Raw genomic sequence first — 27,417 nt, forward strand, 5'->3', positions numbered from 1 at the left:
GTCACTTCCGTAATTAATCGCGCACGTGTGTGTACGTGTATACACGTTTAAATGGGAATTGTACGCTACATTATTTTATTGAACACGAACCAGACATAGCTGCGTTTCTGTATTGTTTGTTAAATAGCGTTCTTCTTTATCAAAAATGAGCGAGGATTGGGAGGAGGAAATCGAGAATGAAATGCGAGGGATTTCTGTCTCGGCATCGCGGCCTTCGCAAAGTACGAACTCTTGGTCGGCGTGGGATGGTGGTCTTTCAAACTCGCAGCAGCAGCCGTCCAGCAGCTACGGAGGGGACCGCTCGGCGTCTGGATCATACCGGGAGGGTCGGGCAAGATCGAGCGCTGGCCGTGGCGGCGGTACAGGATACAGCGGTCGCGGCGCAGATCGGGGCAGAAGTCCTGGCATCGGCCGAGGGCGCGGCCGCGGTCTTGTACTTCTTGAGAACGCCTCGGAGAGGAATCCGAAAAATGACCGTCAAAATGACAATTGCAAAGGAGAATGGAGAGGTGAAAGTAGAACTTGGAATTCAATAAGGTATAATGATGACAGCAGACAGTCGTCAAGTCCAAACTGGAGAAAGAGTGAGCGTGAAAATGATTCTCAAGACAGCTGGAGAGGTGGCGGACATGGTGGAAGAGGAAGAAGAGGAGATGATGATGGATCAAGAGATGACAATAAAACATCACTTGTAGTGGACAATCAGTATGTGGGCAAAATAATTGGTAGGAAAACCACAACTTGGGATCTAGGCCTATATCTAGTCTATGACATGTGTAAAAGTAGATTGTAACATTCTTGACCTAATTCAATCATTTTGTTACTTAACCTCAGGTTTGAAGGGGAAGTTCACCCTGACAAAAAGTTAATTGTAAAAATAGCAGAAAAAATGATAAAAATATTGCCGAAGGTTTGAGAAAAATTCATCAAATAATTAAAAAGTTATTAGAATTTCAATTATTTGATTTGTGAGTCATATGCGAGCAGCATTCCTACATAGCGAATGGTAAAAAATCAATGAAATGTCATTTTCTCATAAAATTGAAAATGGTTTTCACTGTTCCTTTTGTATAGATCAATAGAAAAATCATTTCACACCCGATCATTAATAGAAATCAAAATTAAGTCATCAGGAACCATGCAAAATTTGAAATTCATGCATTTTATATTACATAACACATGGGGCAGCTGCTCGCTTATGACGTCACAAATCCAAAACTTTGAACTCTAATAACTTTCTTACTCTTTAATGGATTTTCTCAAACCTTCACCAATATTGTTTACGATTTTTCTGCTATTTTTGCAACAAAGTTTTCTTCAGGGTGAACTTCCCCTTTAACTTAGACTCAGGTTTAAAGTTGTGGTTTAAGTATGGAAAGCCAAAAGTATCAAAATTGTTACTAAGTTGTATGTTTCTTATGTTTACTGTGCTCTTTCATGATTCATTGATCGTGACAATGGTGGGATAGAATCTTTTTTTAAAGGTCAAGTACACCTCAGAAAAATGTTGATTTAAATCAATAGAGAAAAATCAGACAAGCACAATGCTGAAAATTTCATCAAAATCGGATGTAAAATAAGAAAGTTATGACATTTCATAGTTTCGCTTATTTTCAACAAAATAGTTATATGAACGAGCCAGTTACATCCAAATGAGAGAGTCGATGACATCACTCACTATTTCTTTTGTTTTTTATTGTTTGAATTATACAATATTTCAATTTTTACGAATTTGATGATTAGGACCTCATTGCCTGAAGCACAAAATGTTATAATAATGGAATTCCACATGTTCAGGGAGGAATGAAACTTCATTTAACATGACAATGATGAGAAAATGAAAATATTTCATATAATAAAATACAAAAGAAATAGTGAGTGAGTGATGTCATCAACTCTCTCATTTGGATGTAACTGGCTCGTTCATATAACTATTTTGTTGAAAATAAGCAAAATTTTAAAATGTCATAACTTTCTTATTTTACATGCGAATTTGATGAAATTTTTAGTGTTATGCTTGTTGAATTTTTCTCTTTTTATTCAAGTCAAGTTTTTGTTGGGGTGGACTTGTCCTTTAAGTTTAACAGTTAACACTCTTCATTCTAGGCCTAGGAGTAAAAACTCCAACAATCAACAACTGGGGTGTTTTATGAGAGTTGTCAGCACTGGCTAAATTGTTGGTGCTGATAATTTCAGTGAAATCCTGGGTTTTGATGAGCTGTGAGGCACTTGCCTCTGACTGTTACTATGGTAGCTGTCAGAGAAAACCAACTTGTCAGTGCCGAAAACTTTCATGAAACGCTCCCCTGAACACTACTTTTTTAATAATTGAATATTCACCACAGGTCGGTTTCATAAAGAGTTACAACCGTTGTAACTCTTTATGAAACAGGTCCCTGATGGGATCATGTGGGATGTCTTGATGAAGGGATAGATTTGTTTCTGAATTTTCTTTTGTCATTGATTGACGTGTAATCATTTAAGTGGAAGCACCGTGGTGTAGCATTTCTGACTCTCGCCTTGAAATCAGAGGGTCTTGTGTTAGAATCCCACCATGGCCTAGCGTCCTTTGGCAAGGCGTTAATCCACAGTTTGTCACTCTCCACCCAGGTGTTAAATGGGTACCCGGTAGGATCCGAAAGCCTATGTAGTATGCCTAGTAATTGAGTCTTGAAACTCTTGTTGGAATGATCCCCAGGGAGTGGAGATGGTGCATACATTGTATGCAGGCATGCAAGGATTCGATGACTGGGGTAATAATATATCTGTAAAGCGCTTATACCCTTTTTACACAGGATTTTCTTAACCCCGGACTATCGCTAACCCCGTACTATCCTTAACCCCGTACTATTTTTTTTCCTTTTCACACATGCCAAATTGTTATTGCTAACCCCGGATAAGGAATGCTTGCTTTTTACACACGAAGCTCGCTAACCCCGGACTAGTGGTTTTTGTCGATCGTAGTACAAGTACTTCACTCGTACACTTTTTACACACGCTAATATTTAACCCCGTACTATAGGTGGGGCTAAATTGCTATTTAGTCCCACCTATAGTACGGGGTTAAGCTTAGCCCACTTTCGTTTTACACTAGCGATCTTAACCCCGTACTATCGCTCTTAGCACCGCAATTGCTGGGATAACCCTGCTTTTTTGCAGGGCCAAATAATTCCGTACTAAAGGTGGGGTTAGCCCATTTTGCAAAAATGCTGTTAAATGGCTATTTAGCCCCACCTATAGTACGGGGTTAAGGAAATTTTAGCCTGTGTAAAAAGGGTATAAGAGACTTCGTTCCAATGTGTTAAATGCTGTATAAATGCGGAATATTATTATAAATCTTTTTATTTATAAATGTTATTGTATTACAGGGAAACAAGGTGCAAAAATTAGAGAATTGGAACAAGAGAGTGGAGCAAGAATAAAGGTAGGGAACCGAGAGGATATTTCCATGTTAAGAAGAAGAATTTGTTTATTTTAGTTCTGTTTGAAGCCCATATGAAGATATAGTAAGGTGTCTCAAATGTTCTCAGATGTCATCTAACCTGCAAATTTTAACCTGTAGAGTGTAGTCATTTCTTTACCATGGATTCTATGTAGGAAGTGAGTAATTTTCTAAAAGTTGCTGACAAAGATTTTATCTTGAAATTCCTCATCCATTCCATGTTTATTTAAAAAAGTTTTATGTTGGTGAGTAAAGAATATATACATATATTTTAATTCAATTAAATTGAAGATGTAATTTAAAAAAAATTGTGCAAAAAACACTTGCTTATAAATAATTCATAAGCAAGTGGAATGGGCCAGGAATTTCAGGATATAATCTTTGACTGAATTTTTTTATGAAATGATAACAATTAGTGTTTGTAATGTAACATGTAGATTGTGTAGGTGATCAAGGAATTGAATTCAAATGAGATTTCCATTATGATCTCGGTACTTAATCTCAACCAGAATGGTTAGTTATTTTACATGTATTTTGTAGTGATTGATTTTAGTATGATACGGTCAAGAAAACAGAAATGTGAGAAAGCATGGACGTACTAGGACCGTGGAGAAAATCGGACAAGTAATACAGTTCCGTGTGCGAAAATTATTGAGAAAACGGTTCTCATTAATCTCAACCTTGCATAAGGTAGTAGTGTGCATAATCATTCTCATTGAAAATGGGATAATTTCCTCCGAATTTCCCCCAAACCTTTGAAAACTAGAAAGTGTCCTTGAATTTAACACACACTGCATGGTAAAATGAAGAATAATAAGGCATTGCAAAATATTCAAATATGACTCGTAGGGATTGCGCAATGCACATGTGGTTTCCCCTGAAACCAGGCACTTGTTTTGAAAGAAATACAGTTGAGGCCAGAAGTTTACATACTGAGGAAATTGAAAAAAACGTAGACACTTGCCAAACATCATGAACTTTACTGCGTCTTATAGGATATTTGTGCTATCATGACAAATTTTATATCAAACAGATGAGTTGGTCATGCCCCTTCATCACATCACCTTGTCATCAGGAGCTGTAAAATATTTAGATATCATTCCCCCCTAATTTTCATATTTTAGACATTTTTGAAATGAAAACTTGACAAAAATATTTCATACATTTTATTTGTGTTAGTTACTTCTCAGCACAAACATTTCAATTTGATATTGAATTGTTCATTGATGACATATGATAGAAAATGTAATATAAATATTAGATTTGACATTTATATTTCTACAAAAGGATGTTTCAAAATGTAAATTTATAAAATCAAACTATAGAAATACATGTAATTGATTACATTTGGCAAGAATATTGCTCTTTCCTTCAAAGAAAATTTCACCTGAAATATACTTCAATCCCAAAGACATCCCAATCATGTGAAAGAACTTATATGCGCTTACATTTGATACGAAATTCGCCATGGTAGTATATTACTGAAGATATATCAAATTTTATGATTTTTATGATGGGTGTATGTAAACTTTATGCCTCAACTGATGCAGTTATTGATTAATTCCAAATATTGTTCCTGAAGACCTGAGGAAGAAAAAAAGAGAGAAAGGAAAAAAAGGAGGTGGAGAAAATGAACAAAGGGCGAACATGAAGAAGAAGGGGAAAACAAAAGTAGAGGAAAGAAGAGGAAAAAGGGAGAAAAAATGGAGGATTTGAAGATGATGAATGACAATCTTGAAAAACATCTAAAAAGTAGAAGTATAAAGGAGGAAGATGAGAAAACATTCTGCATTAATATATATATGTACTTTTTGCTTGTAATTTGTAGCTATTCACTGGCCTTTGACCTGTCTCTGACCTTTGACCTATGACCGTTATTTGACTCACCTGTCTACACGTATCTTTTTAGATCATGTCCCGAGAATCAGATGGATACGAGACCACGATCAATCTCTTTGGAGGAGAGGAAGCGAAAGAAAAGGCAAAGGCTTTGATAGACGAACTAACGGATCCAGATGCTCGGCGATACCGTAGCAAGCCACAGAATTCTAGTTTCAGCTTCAATAAGAATGGTGGGAATTTTCAGCAAAGTCAGGGTCCTCTTTCAAAAAACTTGTTGCAATAACAAATTTGCAATAGCAGTTTAAAGCTACTGAAATCATTGAATTTCATTGGTTGATAGTAAACATGCAAAGTCTTTATGAAATGGTGGGTGTTTCATGAAGCTGTTGATAAGTTAAGAGCGTCTTTAAGAATGACTGGTGAACCTTATGCGCGAAATAATCATCAATGAACATGCTAAATGAAAGTTGTTGCAGTAAAACACTGATTTCATGAGAAAGTCTGTAAAACCAAGGTTAAGTATTACTATATCATCGTGGGTCTAGATCTGGTACAGTTACATAAATTGAACTTTGTTAAATCATAAAATCTAAGCTGAGAAACGATCACACAGAAGATCGCCAACGTAGATACTAGATAGGCACACATGGGAGAGTGTACATGTATATTATTATTGCTGGAATAAAGAACCCGACGGAAGTGCCTGAATCCGCGCTTTATATTTTGCTTATTTCTCAGCAATTACACAATATCTTCCAGAATCCTTTGGCACATATTTTTTATTCATACAAACAGACACTTGGGTGGTCATTATATTGGATTCTGTAAAAAAGTCATTTTGAGATCGTTATCAAAACTGGCATTTATCTTTAATTTTGAATATTGTTTACCACAAGAAAGGATCACCAGTCACTTTTAAAGTCACTCTTGTATAAGAACATCTTTATGACCCCCCCCCCAGGTCTACACTATAATTTCCAATATACATGTAGTCATTCATTCATTCTAATGTACATATACAGTGGTATAACTGGGAAGCTTCATTGAGTCATAGCTCACAAAACTCTGCATGAAAGCTTATAATAGTGCTGTCACATGATTGCATCAGAGGGACGTTTCACAAGATTTTGAGTATTCAAGCATTTAAATGCCCGGTTTGAATTTGTTATATAAGGCATGACCAAAGAGGAGGCGCACTCACTACGTATAAATAAGATTGCGCATTGTATATGCGTCAGCATTTAATTGCGACTCTAAATAGTCATACTAAAATCTTTGTGAAACACCCCATTATGTTGTTATTTCTCATATTGATCTGTTATTAAGCTACATGCACAAAGATACAAAAGTATAATGGTAATATACTAGATGGAAAAATATAATGGTTCAGAATGCAACTTTTTGTATATAACCAGATTAGATTTTAATTAGCAACTTTCACACAATGCTCTTTCCCTTTATAATCTGATAATGAAATCAAATTTTGAAAAGTGAATAACGTTTTAATTTACCAGATCCTCATATACACGTACAGGGAATGTGTTTCCTCGTGTCGCATCGCAGTTCACCCCATATTTTTGACGGACTGCTATGCATAAAGTCTTTTGTATAGCATATTTTTACATCCATAGGACTGTAAATTACTTTGTTGAGAGCTTTTCTTTTATGACAAAAAATGCGATTCAAATTTGTAAAGCAAAATTATTCCCTGATGTAGCCTTCAAAACAAAAATGTTGATTTCTAACTGTCTTTAACCCTTTACATCCTGTGATCAGAAACTGATAGCACTTACCAGAATGGAGATGATGCGCCTAGCAAACCGTAAGTAAAAAGTTAATTGCAGGTCTAAGTTCAAAGCGATCGATTGCATGATTTTTTTTTTCTTTGCAGTTAAGTGTTATTTTTACAATTTTGTTCTAAAGCTAGAACAAAAGTTCTAAAAAAAAAAAAAAAAAAAAAAAAGTGAAAAAATGACAATAAAAACATTAGTTTTTACAATATTGTTCTTTGATCATTTGCTATGAATCCAGGGGTAGGGGTGAAAAAAAATTGTTGTATAGCACCGGAAGTGTCATTCACCCGAATGCTTATTGTCAGCTATCATACATGTAGTTCTTTTTAAATTTGATATCATTATCATCATCATTACCATCAGCATCATCACAATTATCATCAACACATCATCAACATCATTATCAACATCATCATCATTATCAACATCATCATCTATTACCGTGTTTACACAGTGACACGGCTCGGGGGTTCGACACGCGAGCCGTGCTGAACACGGCAATTTTATGCTGTGTAAACGCGATCAGTGTGATCCGCGAGCCGTGTCGAACACGACTTTTTTGATCCGCCAAAATCGTAGGTTTCAACCCGCGAGCCGAGTCAGACTCGGCAATTTTTTCGTGTGTAAACAGAAAGCCTTGTCGAACTCTCTTGACCAGGTCACTGCGCGCGCTTTCACTTTTGGCATTGTTGTTCGCACGGACAAGATTCGATTCCGGCGGTGAATTTCCCGCGTTTAATTTGCGACGTCATAATTCTTCTTCCGTTCGAGATCCGCGAGCCGTGTTGAACTCGCCTTTTTATATGTACGTATAAACGCGATCTCTGATCCCTTCTTCGCAGTGTTCAACCCGGCTCGCGGATTCAACACCCGAGGCGAGTCAATGTGTAAACACGGTAATTATCAACATCATCATCATCAACAACATCATCATCATCATTATCAGTATTACCGCCATCATCAGTATTACCGCCATCATCATCAATATCATGATCATGTTGAAAAAGAAATGAAGCCTTTATTTGTTTGCTGCAATTATATATATAATAGGCTTTAGTTGCAATATTAAATTCTACCTTTCACTTGTTTCATTTATTTTCCCTACTAGGAGGAAGATAGACTGGGATACACTTGAGAAAGAATCAGAGCAATACTTGGCAGCCAAATGGAAAGGTATACCTTCCCCTTAAATGTCTCTCATTCTTTGTGTATGCAATCAGGATATATATAGAGAGTACCAGTTGCCATTGTGACACCATCCTTTTTGTGATTTGTGCGTTTAGCATTGTCATGACCATATTTTGGTAGAGAACAGTGGCAAATGTCATCCACACACCAGATTTGACATAAAATCGTCGCCTTCCCGCACAAAGGCCATTAGCCGCACTGCGCATCGCCTTCTTGCACAAAGGCCGTTAGCGCGCACTGCACGTTGCCTTTCTGTGGAAGGGCCGTTATCGTGCAGTGAACAGTACGCGCTAATGGCTTTTGTGCGGGAAGGCAACGCGCAGTCCGCAACTAACGGCCCTTTCGCGGAAAGGTGTCCCGTAGTGCGTGCTAACGGCCTTTGTGCAGGAAGGCGACAAAATGTTGAATTGTATCCCAGGATATGACCAATCCATTTAGTAAGCCCCATTGAAATCTTAAAAATCTTGTAAATTTGCCTGGTTCATGCTTGTGTTTGGAATCGGACCAATTTAGAGCGATTTCAGTGGTCACATCTTGGGCCCCTATGGACCGATGCCCACCAAACTCAGGATGAGAATGTTTTTCTGCATGCTCCGCAGAGATATGGTATAAAAAGAATGAAATGAAATCAAAAGTTTCTTGTTATGTTATTATTTGCTTCAGTACTCTATATGTTGAAAAGATTTCTATTTTTGAACACTACCAAATTGTTGACTCGTGATACATGTAGTGTTCATACTTTAAATGGATGCATTTAACTTTGTTGAAATGTCTGGCCAAACATCTAACACTTATTTGTACATGTACACGTAGATGATGACAGAGGAAGGGGAATCTTTGTTGGAGTACACAAATCAAAAAAACAGAGCATGGTGATCTTCAGTAACTTTATCACATTGCTTTTCTACTACATGATTTACAGCATATCCTGACATCATAAAGGATTTCTATCATGAGCACAGTTCCATTAAAGCCTTATCTGAAGAGGAAACTGATGCCTTGAGGTTAGTTTCTCTTTTGCTGTGGTAGATCTATTTTTTTTTACATTTCAAGGAGGATGTGCATGCACTTGAAAAAAATATTTGTATATAAAAAATATAGGAGATGATTTCACCCTGTATCACAAATGTAGTAGTTATAGTAGTGGTGGTTATAGTGGTTGTGGTGGTGGTAGTAGTGGAAGGAGTAGTTGTAGTAGTAGTAGTATTATTAGTAGTAGTAGTATTGGTGGTGGTGGTGCTGGTGGTAGAAGTAGTAGTTGTAGTAGCAGTAGCAGTAGTAGTAGTAGTAGTAGTAGTAGTAGTAGTAGTAGTAGTAGTAGTAGTAGTAGTTGTAGTAGTAGTAGTAGTAGTAGTAGCAGTAGTAGTACTAGTAGCAGCAGTAGTAGTAGTAATAGTAGTAGCAGCAGCAGCAACAGCAGTAGTAGTAGTAGTAGTAGTAGTAGTCATGACGAAAATCTCGTGTTTGAGAGCTGTATACCCCATTTTTCCTTATCAAATCTCTTCTCCCAGTAATACAAATCCGTAGTAGTAGTAGTAGTCATGACGAAAATCTCGCGTTTGAGAGCTGTATACCCCATTTTTCCTTATCAAATCTTTTCTCCCAGTAATACAAATCCTATTGCCCTCAAGCATGAAATTTAAGTATAGAAACACCTGTTTCTTGACCTCGGTCCGAAGATAATTCACCCCAGCATCTACGGTCACAGCAATGGATTGCAATGTGTTCCGGCGAGCGCATGGAGTTCCATGTATACACGCGTTGATAGAAAGTTTTTCTTCCTTTCTTTCTTTCTTTCCTTCCTTCCTTCCTTCCTTCCTTCTTTCTTTCTTTCTTTCTTTCTCTCTCTCTCTCTCTTCCTTCCTTCCTTCCTTTCTTTCTTTCTTTCTTTCTTTCTCTCTCTCTCTTCCTTCCTTCCTTTCTTTCTTTCTTTCTTTCTTTCTTTCTTTCTCTCTTTCTTTCTTCCTTTCTTTCTTTCCTTCTTTCTCTCTGTCTGGCTGTCTAATTTTTTTCTTTCTAGACTTATTTTTCTTCATCCACCCCCTTTCTACACCTCTAAAGAACGTGCATTTGCCAATCATATCTGTAGTGAGGCCTATAAATGTCCTTTTCTCAAAGTTGAGGTGTAGGCCTATACATAGATAATACGTTTGCGATTAAAAAAATAGTTACAGGCATAGTTTGTATTTAAATTATGAATAAGACTTTGGGGTAAAAAAAATAATGATTTCATATTTTTGTGCATATCAGCAGCATGATTATTATACTTTGTATGTTGGTATGCCATTACTTCTATTTTTCGAACGTTAAGACTGTATCATTGAACCCATGTGTGAACCCATTTTCTTGCTGGACGGACAGAAACTATGCATGCATCGCGGTCCTTGCATGCTAAGCATACCGTAATTTTTATTCGCTTACTTTCCTTATTTCAAGGTCGATTTTCTTCGTTCGAAATTGAAAATGGACTAGTATTGGATGTCTGAATGTAATATGCCTTTGAAAACGTGATTAATATCGAATACAATAATTTCATTCCGAAGATCCTTCTACAGGCAGACAAGTCTTACGTAATAGCACAGCTGTTGTTTATCATTTCGTCCTTGGCTCAACGCTCATTTAGCTGGCCCGTGGTGGTGAAATCGAGACAAGGGGATTACCTGGCCAAGATGGGTTTATCAGGGTTGGAAAAGTTGTTTGAGATATTCCAAACACAAATCGGGGTATGAAACCGCAGTTTGCAGTCCGAAGTGAGGTCGAGAATCAAACGGGAAATTTTCGTAATGGTAGTAGTAGTAGTAGTGGTAGTAAAATGGTTGTCGTGGTGGTAGAGGGAGGAGTCTATTCAGTGCATCCTCCTTCCTCAAGCCAACCCTTCTACACTCCGCCAGCACTTGCTTCTTCCATGTCTTCTATGGTCACCCCCCCCCTTCCCAACCACCTCAAACTCAAGCCCCCTTCTATCCCTCCCAAACACATGTCCATATCAACATACTCTCATCCACAATCTCTTCCAAACCCAATAGTAGTAGTAGTAATAGAAGTAGTAGTAGTAGTAATAATAGTAGTAGTAGTAGTAATAGAAGTAGTAGTAGTAGTAATAATAGTAGTAGTAGTAGTAATAGAAGTAGTAGTAATAATAGTAGTAGTAATAGAAGTAGTAGTAGTTGCATCAAAATCTCAGTTTGTAATATCTTGCATTTTATTTCATTTGTCCTTTTTATCCTGTTTGCTGCAATTGTCAAAGTTATTTTGTTGCAAGAATAAGGATGATAAAATTGCTGCAAAATGTTCACCTTACAATTACATTTCCTTTTTTTTCTCTTTTCATTTTACAGAGAGGTGATTGGTGTGTCCGTTGTAGATGAGAGCGCAAAGGAGCTGAATAGAACTGTTCCGAAGCCTGTGAGAACATTTGAAGAAGCTTTTGAAGATTATCGTAAGTTTACGGCACCGAATAATCAATAAATTCAATAAATCAGTCTGTTTAATATTGATTGTCCTTGATTATATATGAATGATTATTTTATACAATATATATTTTGTTGCAGTCATTTAAGTCTCCGGGGGTGGTTGCTAATTCAGCCCCCCTCGACATGCCGACTTTCGTAATATGTCTCAAAGAGATTTTTGTCTGTATAAGAGAGATTGTGTTTCTCTGTTGTAATGAACAATCAAAGGCTATTACAATTTTTCCTTGGTGAGATTTGAAGGCCTTGTTTGTGAGACTAGATGACATAGCTTTTTGGTTTTACCATGTAAGATAGTCCTGAAAGGATTATTGGGTAATTTTTTGGATAATTAATACATGATGGTCTCAATGTTTGGAACAAAGGAACTTTTGGGCCGATTGCACGAAAGGGTCTTTCCAAGTACCGTCTTTCGTGTCGCCCATCTTTTATGATGCAATGTATGCGGGATGTTTCTGAAATGTATGATAAACAAATAAAATTTGTTAGCTAGCATTTAAATCAATCTGTATACAATTTTATGATTTATCACATCATTTTATATATACAAAGATTTTGTTTACTTTAATGGATGAATGAAATATGTTTGCAGGTAATTTATTCAAGATGCGTTTCACATGGCGCATCAGTATAAATGGGTGACACGAAAGACGGTTCTTGCAAAGACCCTTTCGTGCAATTGGCCCCTGCTCTTCATCAGGAGAGCAGACTGACGAAGAGCAAAGTTCACTAGCTTGAAATGAAAGATTACCCAACAGACATTTTCAGGACTGTAATACATGGTGAAACCAAAAATATTTTCATCTAATTTTTTACTTTGCAGCTGAAATTCTGAGGGAGATTTACAAGCAAAAGTTCACCAAACCATCACCTATACAGGTAAAAAAAAAGGAAAAATCAAATGTTATTACCTGTATCATAATTAATTACAAGTATTATAACTTTGCCGTTATGACAACTACCATGGTAGCAGGCTCAGTAGCCAATCAAAATCAAGGTTTCAATGGAATTTTGAGTAGTCAATAAGTCTTTGTGAAATTGGACTCAGGTGGTCAGAAAATGTACTTCAGATATAGTCTTCAATTTTTTCTTTTCATATTTTTACCTAGCAGCAGGGAGGATCGGAATGCTCATAGATAGCTTGATTGTTGATTAGTAATATGCAAGGAAGTGCCTTAAAAAAGAAGAAATTAATTGCAAATGAAATAAATGCAATTGGAAAATAATTACCAGCATTTAAAGCCTCTCAGTTAGAGAATTTGACATCATTAATTGATGAAATGAATTTAAGTTTTAAAAGAACAATATTAATATCCTGATTGTTATCTCTGAGACATACTGGGTACTTGTAGTGAGAATCTGATTATTTTAATAGCTGGATTTTTAAATTTCTTCTGTGATGAGTTGGAGATGATATTCAAAATTTTATTCCAAATCTCTGTTTGTAACATATCCAATGCATTTCATTATTATTTTTTTAAGGATATTCAAGTAATACAATGCTGTCCATATTTAAATCTTAACAGGCATATTTTAAAATTTGTATTTTCCCCAATGTTCAGTCTTATCTCATTCTTACATCTTACTTCATGTCTGTTAGAGCCAAGGCTGGCCGGTAGCACTTCAAGGAAACGATCTTATAGGTATTGCACAGACGGGCAGCGGAAAGACTTTAGCCTTCCTCCTACCGGCCCTCATCCATACAGATTTACAGCCAGTGTAAGTACACCTGTCATTAAAAGGATGAAATGGTGATAGAAATAACATTTGGTTTGTCAGGTGTATATGATAATATAGTAAATCTTGATTTTACAAACTCTTTAACGTTCCATCCACAACTCAAGTTTAGGTTTAAATGAATTAAAGGTATCACTGAATATTGTCTATATTTACAGGGGAACTTTGGTCATAAGTAACTAGTAAGTTATGGCAGCTTTAAAATTAAAATCCCTAAGACTATGTAAATTTCAAACTGGCAGCTTAGTAAGTAAATTATGACAAGGGGGCAAGGACAACTTTGCCATAGGCCATGTATTTCATTATCAGGATTTTGTGGTACTTATTCTCCTGGGGCAGTAATCAAAGTATAACCCAGGTAGCATATTGTTTTATGTCCTCATGAAGAAGTAAAACTTTTGAGAAAATTACATTGTAGTCATTTTAGATATTTGTGTAAGTGGAAGAGTAGTCCTCGATTTAACTCACTATGACATCACAAATGCGGCCAATATGACGTCTCCATGGGTATAAAATTGATTACTAATTTTTCTTGTAAATTATTATTTGTCTGATATTCAAGCTTTCACATATTAATTTCTCTGCTTTTTTCCATCTAGAACAACTTTGTGTTTGGGTTGGATTCCCTTTTACTGAGAATCAAAATTCATTTCATCGATTAAACACAATCACCTTTGCTTTAATATCCTGCAGACCTCGCAAGGCTCGTGGTGGTCCCAACGTTCTTATCCTTTCACCAACTCGAGAGCTTGCTCTTCAGATTGAATCAGAAGTCAACAAGTATTCCTACAAGGGTATCAAAAGGTAAGTGTGAACTTTGACGTAGGACACTCAACCTTTCATCATAAGTTGACCAGACTGGCACTTGACCTGTCAGCAAAAGGCTAGTGTGAAGTTTGTTCAATGAAAATTGACCTTTCATGAAACGATGAGAGTGAACTTGACATTTGACCTTTCATCAAAAGCGTATACAGTTAAACCTGTCATAGCGGCTACCTGTCTATAGCAGCCATCTGCTTATAGTTTGTTCTTTGACCTGTGACATTTGACTGTTCATCTTAATAGGTGAGTGTATCTTATACGTCAATCTCAAGATGTGCACTCTCAGTTTATTGTTGAGCCTTGATGTGAAACAAATTGCAGTACGGTTAATTTTGTTTGTTTGGATTCTGCGGCCAATGCTTGTGGATATGAGGCCTTCCAGCAACACAAGGCAATTACTAATAACATGACATGAAAGTTAGGTTACAGAACAAATATTGACATAGAAATGGTTTTAAAAACATAGATTCTTATTAGATTGAAAATCATCATCAGGGTCCTGTAACACAAAGGTTAGCGATTGATCGCACTCTTGATTTTCACAATTGATTGATTGATTGTACATTGTAGTCAGTGGAATCAATCGTAGAAAAATGTTCTACGATCAGTCGCTAACCTTTGTGTTATGGGCCCCTGGAGTATTTATCGCTGTGAACACTGAATTTTATTTTTCTGTCCTAATATTCACATAGTGTTTGCGTCTACGGAGGTGGAAACAGAAGAGAACAGATCAAGGTTGTGACTGATGGAGTTGAGATTATTATAGGTAAGAATCAGAGCTAGTCGAAAGATCAAATGTGACCTGTTAGCCTCAAACTAACAGTAAGTCACCAGGCAGGGATGTCTGCAAAATAGCCAAAATATAAACTTGGTCATTCAGAGTCAATAATTTTGAAAATTAGCTGATGTGAAGAGCTGATGTAATTTTTATTTTTCATTCTGTCAGATTTTGAAAGTGTAAAGTCAAAGACAAAGACCAGATGCAAGAGTTTCTTTCATTGCACAGAGTGCACATAATGTTCTTGAGTGAATCACAAACTTCAAGCGTTTGTTGTCTTTGTGGTCTTTGAAGCTCTCACTGAATACTACTTGAGGATTTAGATGTCGCAATTTGTATTACCCCCCCCAAAAAAAAAAAAATTATTCATTAACATGTCCAATAAGTGTCAAAATATAGGAACAAATGAAATATCGAATTGTTCTGAATTGAAAAGAAGGAATGATCTATATTTTTCTTTACTTGTTTGTGTTTTAGCTACTCCTGGAAGGCTCAATGATCTAATCATGAACAAGATTGTAAATGTCATGTCGGTTACATTTTTGGTAAGTAAATTGCAGTCCATGCACAGCGTACAAAAAAATGAATGAAAAAATGCTATTCTTTAAAGAAATCATTAAAGATGTATGGCAAAAATAATCATTTTAAGGTTCCAAAATGTATAAAGATTTCAGTCATTTAAGGAATGATATAAAGTTTTTCACAATTTTTTTCAATTAACATCTGATATTTACAAAACTTTAATTCAATCACTTCCTTTCAATATATTTCACAGCGAGTTTGAATTTCTGGAACAATTTTATTAGCAGGTTGAATAACAATTTTCATGATGATAGGCGGTAGATTGAGCCTGCACCAAGTTCGAGAGATGTCTGAGACCATGTCAGTAGGAAATGTCAAAAGGTCATGTGATACCCAGTAATTAAATGGAATAGTGACATGCACTTTTGGGGGTGTTACTAAAATTGAAATAGGCTTTAATCGTACTTGCTCTCCATCTGATTGAACCCATAGGTGCTTGATGAGGCTGATCGGATGCTTGATATGGGTTTTGAACCTCAAATTATGAAGATTCTACTTGACGTGAGACCCGACAGGCAAACCATCATGACAAGGTGAGTCCTAGCATTTCCTGTGTATATGTCGTGCCAGCACATTGGCCCATCTATTCTGAACGCTGGTCTTAAGATGTGGTTTAACTATGGTTAGCCAATAGTGGCGCATATTTCTAACGGTACTTGTACAAACTATCAACTCATTTGACACTCAAATCATTCACGACTTCCGAAGAATAATGACTTCAGTAGTTATCTTCGTTATCATTAAAATGCATGGGGAAACGAAATAGTTGCAAATGGAAACACAAAGGATTTAATTGTGACATTTTTGGCTTCCTGTAATTTCAGCAGAGTTTGTGGATGGGTCTATGTTGAACCTGACTTCAGAAAACAGGGCTATGGAATATAGCATGGTTCACTTTGGAATCTGTGTTCACATGTTCGGTAAGGAGAACTGTGGTAGGGGTGGGGCGGCGGGATGGTGGGGAAGATGCTGAAGGGGTGGGTCAATTCGACCCCCACCCCCCTGCTGTTTCACGGATCGGTGACACGACATTTGCTCCTGCGACAATTGCTCCGGGCTCAATATCTCAGAGGGCATAGAGTTAGAGTTGGGATTGTAGTACACTTTTTGTTTCATAATAATGTAAAGATACGGTTTAGCCTTTATTTACATGTAGCTTTGGAGGTTAGGTTTTATGTTTGGCTCAACGTGTGTCGTGTGGATTTTCCATCGGATCAATTGTCACCAGAGCAAATGTCATGGAACCAATAAATCATCCCTTTCAGCTAACACTCCAAAAATATCGCCTTCTTCTTTTGGAAACAGTAACGGCGACCGTTTGGTGTATTGTGGTACTCATATTTTTTTTAAATGTATGTACTAAATATCTAATTTTCTAAAAGAACGTGTTAAAGTGATGTTATTCTCAGCATTCATGGAAATTTTATTCCATTAAGGTTGGATCCAGCTTGCTTTATGTGACGTAGAAGTTGTAAAGTCTATCAGCAGCGTTGCCTTGCAAAATGCCAGGAAAAGTGTAATTAGCATAATACTATCTGGTGTTTCTATTTTGCAGTGCTACATGGCCGGATGGAGTTCGGCGTCTGGCAAGGAACTACATGAAGCACCCTGTCCACGTCAATGTAGGATCATTAGATCTATCAGTAAGTCTTATGAGAAAGTCTGTAAAACAAGGCTTAATTGTCAGTATATCATCAAGGATCTAGATCTGGTACAGTTTCATAAACTGAACTTAGTGAAATCTTGAAAGCTACGCTGAAAAATGTTCACACCGGAGATCACCAACACAGATAAGCGCACGTGGGACAGTTTATAATTATTGCAGTGAATGTCGGGCCCGACGCTTGACCCGAATCCTGTGCTTATTTGCTGATTTCTTGGCAATTGCACAACTTCTTCCAGAATCCTTTGGCACATATTTTTTATTTATACAAACAGACACTTTGGTGGTCATTTAATTGGATTCTGTACGAACTCATTTTGATATCGTTACCACAACTGGAATTTACCTGTAATGAAAAAAAATTGGCCTGATTTCACAAAGATGGTCTTGAATCTGTGGTTTCAAGCTGTGGTTTATGCAGATTTCTTTCCCGATACTGCTTGATTCTGTACATATGTTTAGAAAGCGTCCAATTATAGTGATTGCACTTTTTTTCTACAGGGAGCTAACTTGACACTTGTTACTAGTGTTAATGCATGAACGGTCCACTATTAATGTAAATAAACCAAACCAACAGACTTTAACCATGGTAACATTAATGCTGTAACCATATTCCAACGAATTTATTGGACTCAAGTAATGCTATAAACTTTAACTCTTAGGTAAGTTGGGGAGGAATCAAATTGACCCCACCCCCCCTAACAGACACCAGTCTGTTAAAATACTAAATACTAGCCTACATGTAGTTAAAATACTGAATAGCCTATAATCACCGACAGGATGTGCTTAATTAATGCGACAACTTTGGAGCTAATGTGGTGACCCTACTAGGAAAAATGTAATCCTCTTTGTGTCACCTTTGTACAGTATTGTGAGGGTTAAGGCACTTCAAAAGACTGGTCAACTTTAATCCCTTTTTTCAAAATAACGTTCTATAGTGATGAATATTCTTGTCTTTCTGTCTAGGGTTAGGATCATCCAACTGTATTGAGTCATGCATCATTTCCAAGTTAGGAATATCCTCAGTTTTAATCCCCTGTCCAAGAATTTTGATGTAGTATTTTTTAACCGTTTAAATATTTGTATTTGTATTTATTACAGGCTTGCCACAATGTAACACAACTCATCGAGATATTAGATGAAGAGGAAAAGGTCGACAGGGTAGGTATCATTTTAAAAAAATATTTGTTTGGCATCACCTGTGCCTGGGAGGCAAAAAGTTAACTGAATCACTATGACCCGCAGGCCTCTCCTTATATAGCGGATTTGGGGAATGGAGGTGGACTAGTACACCGGGGTTTCCCCTACTCATATACGAATAGTACAGTGGGTTCTTAACATGCAAAGGTGGTGACTCTCCTCTGTGCAGGGCCTCCATTTAACATCCTATCCAAGGGATGGAGTTTTTTGCCTGCATCTATGGAACATGGGAGAGACGTTTATGCACAATGCAGGCTTGAGTCATCTGCCTGGGGTGGACTCGAACCCACGACCTTTGATTCGACAGGCAGATGCTCTACCAACTGAGCCAACTTTGCCTTCTTTTCGTTATTCAGACTCGTTCAGATGAGATGTGGCGAAGCTCTGCAAAAAAGTTCAATGTTTTTTATAACATAGTCAATAGTGAAATACTAAAACTTTAGGTAACAAAAAAAAATAGACTTGTATGACAAAACGATTAGCATATCTCGAATACATTGGAAATTTGGGTTTCCACCTTACATGTATACGTGAGCAATTACATTTAAGTAGAAGATACACTGTATGACAGAGTTGATTAATTAGATTTAGAAATCATGATATAAGGTATCTACTTTAGAAAAATGAAGAAGAATTAAATGAAAATTCGCAAGAATATGAGAAATTGTGTGATTTTATGAAAAAGGTAGCAGGGTCCGCTGGGAGAACAGTTTTCGGAACTGAAGTGGCTACCCTGGGTAAATATGCCATTATTATTATTATCTAATAATTCATGAATGAAAAATTTAAGACATTACCATAATTCCCCAATGCATTCTTGTTTTTTTGACATGCCTTGTGCATACACATTTGGTTGGATTTATGTAATACATGGTCAAGATTGGTTCATTCTTGTTGCAGTAATATTACAAAAGGAATCTAACATTGACTTTGAAATCAATTGATTAAGCTTTGCTCATATTTTCCCTCCTCTAAAGTGTATGTTTACTCTCATCTTTACCAGCTTCTTGCATTCTTTGAGACGATGACAGACGATGAGAAAGTTCTTGTATTCGTCGGAAGGAAAGTCATGTGAGTATATTTATTCTTTGACAAAAAAAGGGATTATAGATCATGGGGGGGGGGAAGGTGACACGACATTTGCTCCTGCGACAATTTGCTCCGGGCTGAATTTCGTCTAAGATGTAGGGTTAGGGTTAGGGCTGCATTAGGGTTTTATGTTAGGTTTAGGGTAGGGTATAGTGTTAAACCCAGGGTTGAAGTTGGTCATTCGAATACTGTGTGGGATGTAGAGTGGAGCAATTGTCGCCAGAGCAAATATCATGGAACCGTGGGGGAAGGGAGGGGGGGGGGCTAAATCCAAGCACAGGAAAGGAGTGATCAGGGGCCCGTCTTACAAAGAGTTACGATTGATCCGATCAATTTCAACTATGGACGGCCAGCAACGTCAACATGTATTCTTCATGGTTGTTCAAAATATTTTCTAACTATGATGTATATTCATGCATTCATTGTTTTCTTGAAAATTCACTGTGCTTCTCTTTGTTTACAAAGGACATTGTGCAAATTTCCTATAGAAAAAATTATGACACTGATGGATTTCCATAGAATTATGATTGAGTGGATCAATCGTAACTATTTGTAAGATGGGGCCCAGAACTATGAGTCAGATACTAGGAAAAATTGTTTTTTATTTAAAATGAGATTTGTAATCACTTTGAAAAAGAGTATGCTGCGAATAATGCATGACATTGAGTGTGCTATGGTTCACCAGACTTACAGGATGAGCCTTGATGTGGAAGAGGTTCATCGTGGTGAAGGATTGAGTAGAAGAAATAACCAGTTGTCTCACGATGTAGCAAACGTAGTAGGAAAGCGACGTTTCGTCTGCAAGCTGCTAGACTTCGTCAGGCAATGAGCAAAGACGCTGCTGCGCACGGGTTATATAGCGTCGGGAGCTATTGTCCGGCTCCACTCGGGCGTGAGCCGCGCTGTGATTGGCCGGAGCCGCTGGCCAATCAGGGTCCGCGCTGGTGCTTGGTGCCCGCTCGGGCGTGCACCGCGCGCTGTGATTGGTCGATGCAGCCGGCCAATCAGCGTCCGCGCTGGTGTCAGGCACCCGCTGGTGCGGGCGCCGCGCGCTGTGAACCGTGGGTGCAGTATGCCGTCGGATGGTAGGTAACCATTCATCAGGGATCTCAATGCCGCTGTCCCTGTTGATATTGCTCGGGTGCAAACGGATCTGGATCGCTTCCTTAATGCGCCGCGTATACCAATGCTTATCATTAGCGATGCAGCTGACCTCATCCCAGTTAGGTGGATGATCGGAGTCCCAAGCATGTTCTGCAACAGCAGAGCTATCGGTGCGCCTAAGCCGAACATCACGGCGATGTTCCTTCATGCGTTCCCCCACAGGTCTACCAGTCTCACCGATGTAGACTTTGTCGCAGGTCGAGCAAGGGATCTTATAAACAACCCCATCGCGTCTGTCGGGGATCGGGCGGTCTTTCGGACGGACCAGCTGGCTGCGGATGCTGTCGGACTTAAATATAACTCGGATGCCATGCCTCTCCAAGCGCCGGCGGAGAAGATGCGCGATACCATCAACAAACGGGATTACTATAGCGGATTTAAATTGCGCAAGCTGTTCAGACGGGGCGCTCTTCTTCTTAGCGACGCGGTTAACGAAGGAGCGCGGGTAACCGTTAGAAATAAGAGCCGAGGTGATGTGTTGCTTCTCTGTAGCTGTGCACTGGGGCTTAGTAACGATGCGTGAAGCTCTGTCGTAAAGACACTTCACTACCCCGCGCTTAACGGACATCGGGTGATGCGAATCATAAGCAATGTACTGATCGGTGTGTGTGGGCTTCCTGTATACGGTGGTGTACAGTCGGCCGCTGGTGTCACGGTGCACCAAAGTGTCTAGAAAGGCAATGCGCTCGTTGCACTCCATCTCCATGGTAAAACAGATGGAGGGCTGCTGCGAATTCATGTGGCTCAAAAGGTCATCGGCGGCGGATCTATGCGTGATGATAAACGTGTCATCTACGTATCGCTTCCAAACTCTAGGGGCGCAGTCGGGCGGGCAACTATTCAGCGCACGTTCCTCAAAAGCTTCCATGAACAGGTTAGCGATCACCGCGGAAACAGGGCTGCCCATGGCTGCCCCTTCTTGATGAGCCTTGTAATTTCTTGTGACACAAGGAGTTTAAAACACGAAATACAGGAATTAATAACCTTTGTCCTTTGTTTGCAGGGCGGACAGCCTGTCGTGTGACATGAGTCTCAAGAACTTGGCAGTCCAGTGCATCCATGGAGGCAGAGAGCAGTATGACAGAGAACAAGCGCTGCAGGATTTCAAAGATGGTAAGTTTGTTGTAATAGATCCTCATAAAGCCTGGGGGTTGTTTTCACAAAGTTAAGTATGATTTAGAAGGTGTTGCAAGAAATTTTCGTACATACAATTCATAGTAATTTTTTTTAGGATTGATTGATCAATTTTCACTGATGAATCAGTTTTAACTTCTTGATTTAAAGATGTATACCACCATTATGCTGCAGATTTGCAATGAATTACAAGACTTTTAGATTAATTTTGGGATTGAAAATTGACTTGTAATTATTGCAAGATAAGTTGGTGTCAACATGCTTAAAGGGCAATGGACACACATCATCTAACACATCACCTCATTGATGAATGCACAGAACTGGGCCTCCTCTGAGCATGATGTGACCGATATGATGATGCCCTCCGTACCGCACAGATCTGTAATTTAAGTGTGATCCTAGTCACACTTAACTCTGAGTGAAACACCTCCCTCTAGACTGTTTCATAAAGGTTAACACTGAAAAGTTGTAGTAATAGTAATAGAAACATTGGTAGGTTGGTGGTGGTTGTCGAAGTAGCAGCAGTAGAAACCCATCACATGAAGTTGAGTGTTGTGGCTTATAATAGTGGATAAGAGGGCCTTGGGTTTGAACCCCAGCCATGGCATGATTTCCTTCAGCAAGATACCAATCCACATTGTGCTGCACTCAACCCAAGTGAGGCAAGAGGATACTTGAAAGAATTTATTCCTTGAAAACGCTTGTGTGCTGTAAAAAAACTTGCCAGGTTAAAGCCGGGGTAATGTCATCCAAAGTCCCTTTGTTAGCACCTAGTGATGCTAATTGGTACATGATGTTGAATGAACAAAAACTGAATATTATTTTTACTATCATTATCATGAAATTTGATTCCTTTTCTCTTCCCCATAGGTACTGTTCGTATCTTGATAGCGACCGATGTAGCATCCAGGGGACTAGACATTAAGGATATCACCCATGTCTTCAACTTTGACTGTCCTAACCATATAGAGGAGTATGTTCACAGAGTAGGAAGAACAGGCAGAGCTGGGTAAGTTTACCTTATCTAAGACCCGGAGGGGGGGGGGGGCACTTACATTGACGAGTGGATACCATGCACGATAAAAAGAATGTAAAAAAGATGTCTTTTTCAAGATAGGGCACGTAACGTAGGTAACGTAATTCGAAAACACTTAAATATGAAAAAAGGGTATCTATTTTCGATAGGAAAGCTACTTGTTAAGGGTAAAATTTGCGAGGGTACAAAAAAATTCAAGACTAAAATGTTTTATAAAGGATGTACGTTTTGCCTCAATAGTCAACACTACGTGCATAGAGTACGATTTGCGCGAGTGGGGCTGTACTAAACCCAATGATGTAGGTGAAGGTAAAACCGAGTCCGTGACATAATAATTATCGCTGTACTTGTTTAGAGGTTCAAATCAGGGAATACTTGCCAATAGTATCGTTTTGTTTCCATTACTTAGGGTGGGGTTTCACGCATCAATACTGTACTTGTTAAGGGGTGCATTTTCAGAATATGAAAAATACATGTTTAGGGTGCTTTTTGAGACCTCATGGTCGCGCATGGTATCCAATCTTCAATGGAAGTACCCTCCCCCCCGATCTAAGACAGGTTCTCTGGGGCTGATCTATTACCAGGTAGAGGGTGAATCACCCCACCCTCAAGCTCTTGGCCGCTGAATGCGTCAACACCAAACCAAATTGCACACTGATAGCGTGCGATGTAATCTATATGACTGTATCTTTAGTTTTTCCAAGTAAAATGAAGACTTCATTTGTATTAAGGAGTAAGATTTTATTTATTATTAATAATTATGATGTAATTGTGCCAATTCATCCTTATTCAACTTAAAGTTCCTAGAATAGAATGCTATATTTGATTTGAAAATTTTGGTTTAATATATAAAAATCTAGTTTTCATGTAATTCATTGTTTTCTGAATCAGTTTGTAATTCTTATTTTTCTTTGTCCAAATATATTGCAGAACCTTTTTAAAGCATGCATATGCTAAAATATCAAGTGATTTCAGCTAATGAAAGCGAAAATATTTATATCTTTATGAATAAAACGATAAAACTCAGTTCGCATTGACTTTGTACACAAAATCATGTTTTGTAGCAATTTGGGTCTGGCATGCATCTACAAGGTGTTGCTCAAGTTTGGAATTCTGTTCCCGGGCAATTCAAAATTAATATCAAAAGCAGGAGATTGATGAATTATATCAACATCATGCGTCAGTTGCTGCTACGCTGTTTGGCGTTTAACCAAATGCAGGATAGAGCATCGTCGATCTGACGGTACACAGTGGCTGCCAGACCCGCAATTAAATGGGCAAAATTAAGTGTTGGAGTATTCCTTTTTCAGATTTCAATTTCGAACAATGAATATCAATTTTTATGGATGTTCTTTTTTTTTCATATTCATCCTTCAGACGCACTGGGACCTCCCTGACTTTGATGACACGAAAAGATTGGAGATGGGCCGGTGACATCATCAAGATCATGGAAGAAGCAGGCCAGGTAAGTAACGATTCCAAATAAAATGTGACCAGCAGGAAACTGATTCACAGGGGCTGGGGCAATTTCGCCCCCGAAATGCTCAAACGAGCCTTGGAAAATAACCCCCCCCAAAAAAAAAAGAAATCTCCATTCATCGCAATGTCAAAGCTTATCCAACATTGTTGCAGATTTTGGCTGTAAGTTAATAATAATAATAATAATAGGCATTTGTATAGCGCTATCTATCTAGAAATATTCTTTTACGAGGCCCATTGTTTATTATTATTATTATTACCCCGGCTTTAGCTCGAGCTACCTTTCAGTGCTTAGTGCATTCAAGGAATTAACTCTGCCGGGTACCCATTCACCTCACCTGGGTTGAGTGCAGCACAACGTGGATAAATTTCTTGCTGAAGGAAATTACGCCATGGCTGAGATTCGAACCCACGACCCCCTGTTTCAAAGACAGAATACTAATCCACTGGGCCACAACGCTCCATGTTGTAAAAATTAGCCCCTAAAACTAAAAAACTGAAAAATAAAAAATGCCTGACCAGCCACCACCAAAGCAACAATAATTAGCCAGGGAATGTTTCCTGTGAATATCTAAAACAGTTATTTGGTGTCCAAAAAATACAAAATGAGCTTAATTTGAAAGAGTAAGTCTTTTTTTATCACTTTGTTGAAATTTGAAGCTCTGATTTAAACAAAAGGTGAGATACGCTCTTATTATCGACACCGAACACGGTAGGTCACGTAGGAAAAATCATTATTCAAAAAGGATTGTCACGCCTTGGCCTGTTTCATAAAGAACTTATAGCTATTGTAACTTTGCCATTATGATAACTACCCTAGTAACGGGGCTCAGCAGCCAATCATAATCAAGACTTCCACAGCAGTTACAAGAATGGCGAAGTTACAATAATAGTTGTAAATTTTTATTGGTGGTTACAATCATGATGACATAGTAACAATAAGCCAGTTCGTAGTTCCTTTCTGTGCATGATCAAAAGATTCTACGCATGATCAGAGGAAGGTCATTTGTACTAAAGTGACATGGTGGTTTAAAATCTGATGAGATAAGCACCAACTTTGATGTCTTCATTATTCATATATTCTTTTGAATTGTCGTTTCATTTTCATCCACAAAAAACAATGCGTCCACGAACGACTGGTAATTCAGTTTGCCAAGTATACTTGTTTATAGCAGCCACCTGTCTATAAAGGCCCCACTTGGCATTATCCTGGTTTAATTAAGCCACCAGTCCATTCACTGCTGTTTATTTCGTCAGCATTGGTGACTTTTCCCACTCCCATTGACTTTGTACACACCGATACACATGAGGAGAGAGGTTACTAATTTCACGATAATGCCTCACATTTTGTGTTTCCTTTGGATGGTCACTATAGACAGTTTTTACTGTACACGTAGGTGACTTTTCTGTGCACTGCATCGTGACATTGCTTTTTTTTCAATTCTGCAGGAAGTACCCGATGAGTTGGTGGAGATGGCAGAGCGCTTCAAGAGGCACCAGGACAGGATGGCTGACGAGAGGAGAGAGTTCGGAGGCGGCGGACGAGGAGGAGGAGGACGAGGTGGAGGTCGCGGTGGAGGAGGATTCCGAGGGCGGGATAGGGACTCCGGGTTCGGTGGTGGTGGTGGTGGGTTCGGCTTTGGAGGTAGGAGTGGAGAAGGAGGGGGCAGGAGGAAGCGGGATGAGCGAGATGATTGGTGGTAGAAGAATGGATGAAGAGAGAGATAGGGATGAGACGAAGGAAAAGGAAACTGAAGTATAGAAGACTAGCACTGATATAAAAGTTATCGAGCAGTAAGAATGTAAGATTTGTAAGATAGACGGAATGAATGAAGCCGAGCAGGGTTGGAATCGGGAGCTTTTCATCAACATTTTTTATCCGACACGTTGTCAGATCTGACAACTTTCCTTGAATTTGATTGGCTGAGAAGCACTGTTACTATGGTAACTGTCAGATAAAACAGGATTAGTTGGATAACTTGTCTAAAAAAGTCATTCATGAAATGCTCACTTGGATGACTTTAAACCAATTGAAAAAGGAAGGGGCTAAAAGTAAGAGAGGGAAATAGAGATAGAAAGAAAGAGAGAGGACTCTTGAAAAAAAGTTTATTGAGCAGTATTATATAACTAGAAAGATTGGGAATGATCCAACCATTGTTCAATAATGAACAGAAAGGGTTCTTAATAGAATAAAAAAGGTTGAGATTAGAACCAGAAAAAAATTAAAAACAATGGAGGCAGGATATCAAAAAGTTGCAGAGAGATAAAAGAGAGTGGGAGAGAAATACTCTCTCACATACAGACAGACATAGATGGAAAGAAAGAGGACTTTTGATATTTTTAAAGTAACTTTATTTTTTTATGTGTCATGAGTATTTATTTGCATTCCTTTGATTTTATTTTTAATCCACATCTCTTGTAAATACCTCATGCAATTATACGTTTAGTTAATTCATGCCTCTGCCCGCTATATGCATCATTTTTTATAACCCATTTGTTATGTTGCGTTTCCGTTCTTGCTATGAATAAAGAACCATCTGATGGAACTTCAAGCTCAGTCCTTTGCGAGAAAGAATAGCAATGATCTTATATCTCGTTCTCTTGGTAACCGAAGAGTCATTTTAGGAGATGTAATTTAACATTTGGCTTGATGCGAGTGACAATCATTCTGTTAGCTTTGATGTTCTTAGAGTCAGAAGTGACAGGGGCCTGTTGCAGAAAGAGTTGCATTTAAACACAAGTCAAAATATCAAGCGCAAGTCCCGGATACGGGTGCTTCTTTGGCTGAAAATCAAGTTGCGCAAGATTTTTTGAGTTGCGTCTTATCGCAACTCTGTTGCAGGGGCCCCGGAAGTCATTATTCATAACTGAATGATCTCTTTCTTGCTGTATTTGAAGAACCAAATGAGGGATCCAATTCTAATGATGGTTAATGTGACGGTGACCTTATTACAGATTTGAAGAAAAGAGGTCAAAGGTTATACAGAGGCCATTACAG

General features: G+C 38.3%; 1 protein-coding gene across 1 annotated transcript; it reads left to right on the forward strand.

Moving 5' to 3' along the window:
• Positions 1-26,641, forward strand: LOC121430702 (probable ATP-dependent RNA helicase DDX43). The gene is made up of 20 exons (XM_041628058.1): positions 1-725; positions 3,369-3,424; positions 5,352-5,514; positions 7,061-7,106; positions 8,186-8,250; positions 9,188-9,269; positions 11,604-11,704; positions 12,559-12,614; positions 13,336-13,454; positions 14,166-14,276; positions 14,987-15,060; positions 15,550-15,617; positions 16,087-16,187; positions 17,210-17,297; positions 18,419-18,478; positions 19,521-19,588; positions 21,774-21,883; positions 22,775-22,913; positions 24,318-24,405; positions 25,869-26,641. The coding sequence occupies exons 1-20, from the start codon at positions 146-148 to the stop codon at positions 26,121-26,123; spliced, it is 2,430 nt and encodes an 809-aa protein (XP_041483992.1). The 5' UTR covers positions 1-145; the 3' UTR covers positions 26,124-26,641.
• The last annotated feature ends 776 nt before the right edge of the window (positions 26,642-27,417 follow it).

This window comes from Lytechinus variegatus, chromosome 17, assembly GCF_018143015.1.
Source record: "Lytechinus variegatus isolate NC3 chromosome 17, Lvar_3.0, whole genome shotgun sequence".
NCBI lineage: Eukaryota > Metazoa > Echinodermata > Echinoidea > Temnopleuroida > Toxopneustidae > Lytechinus > Lytechinus variegatus.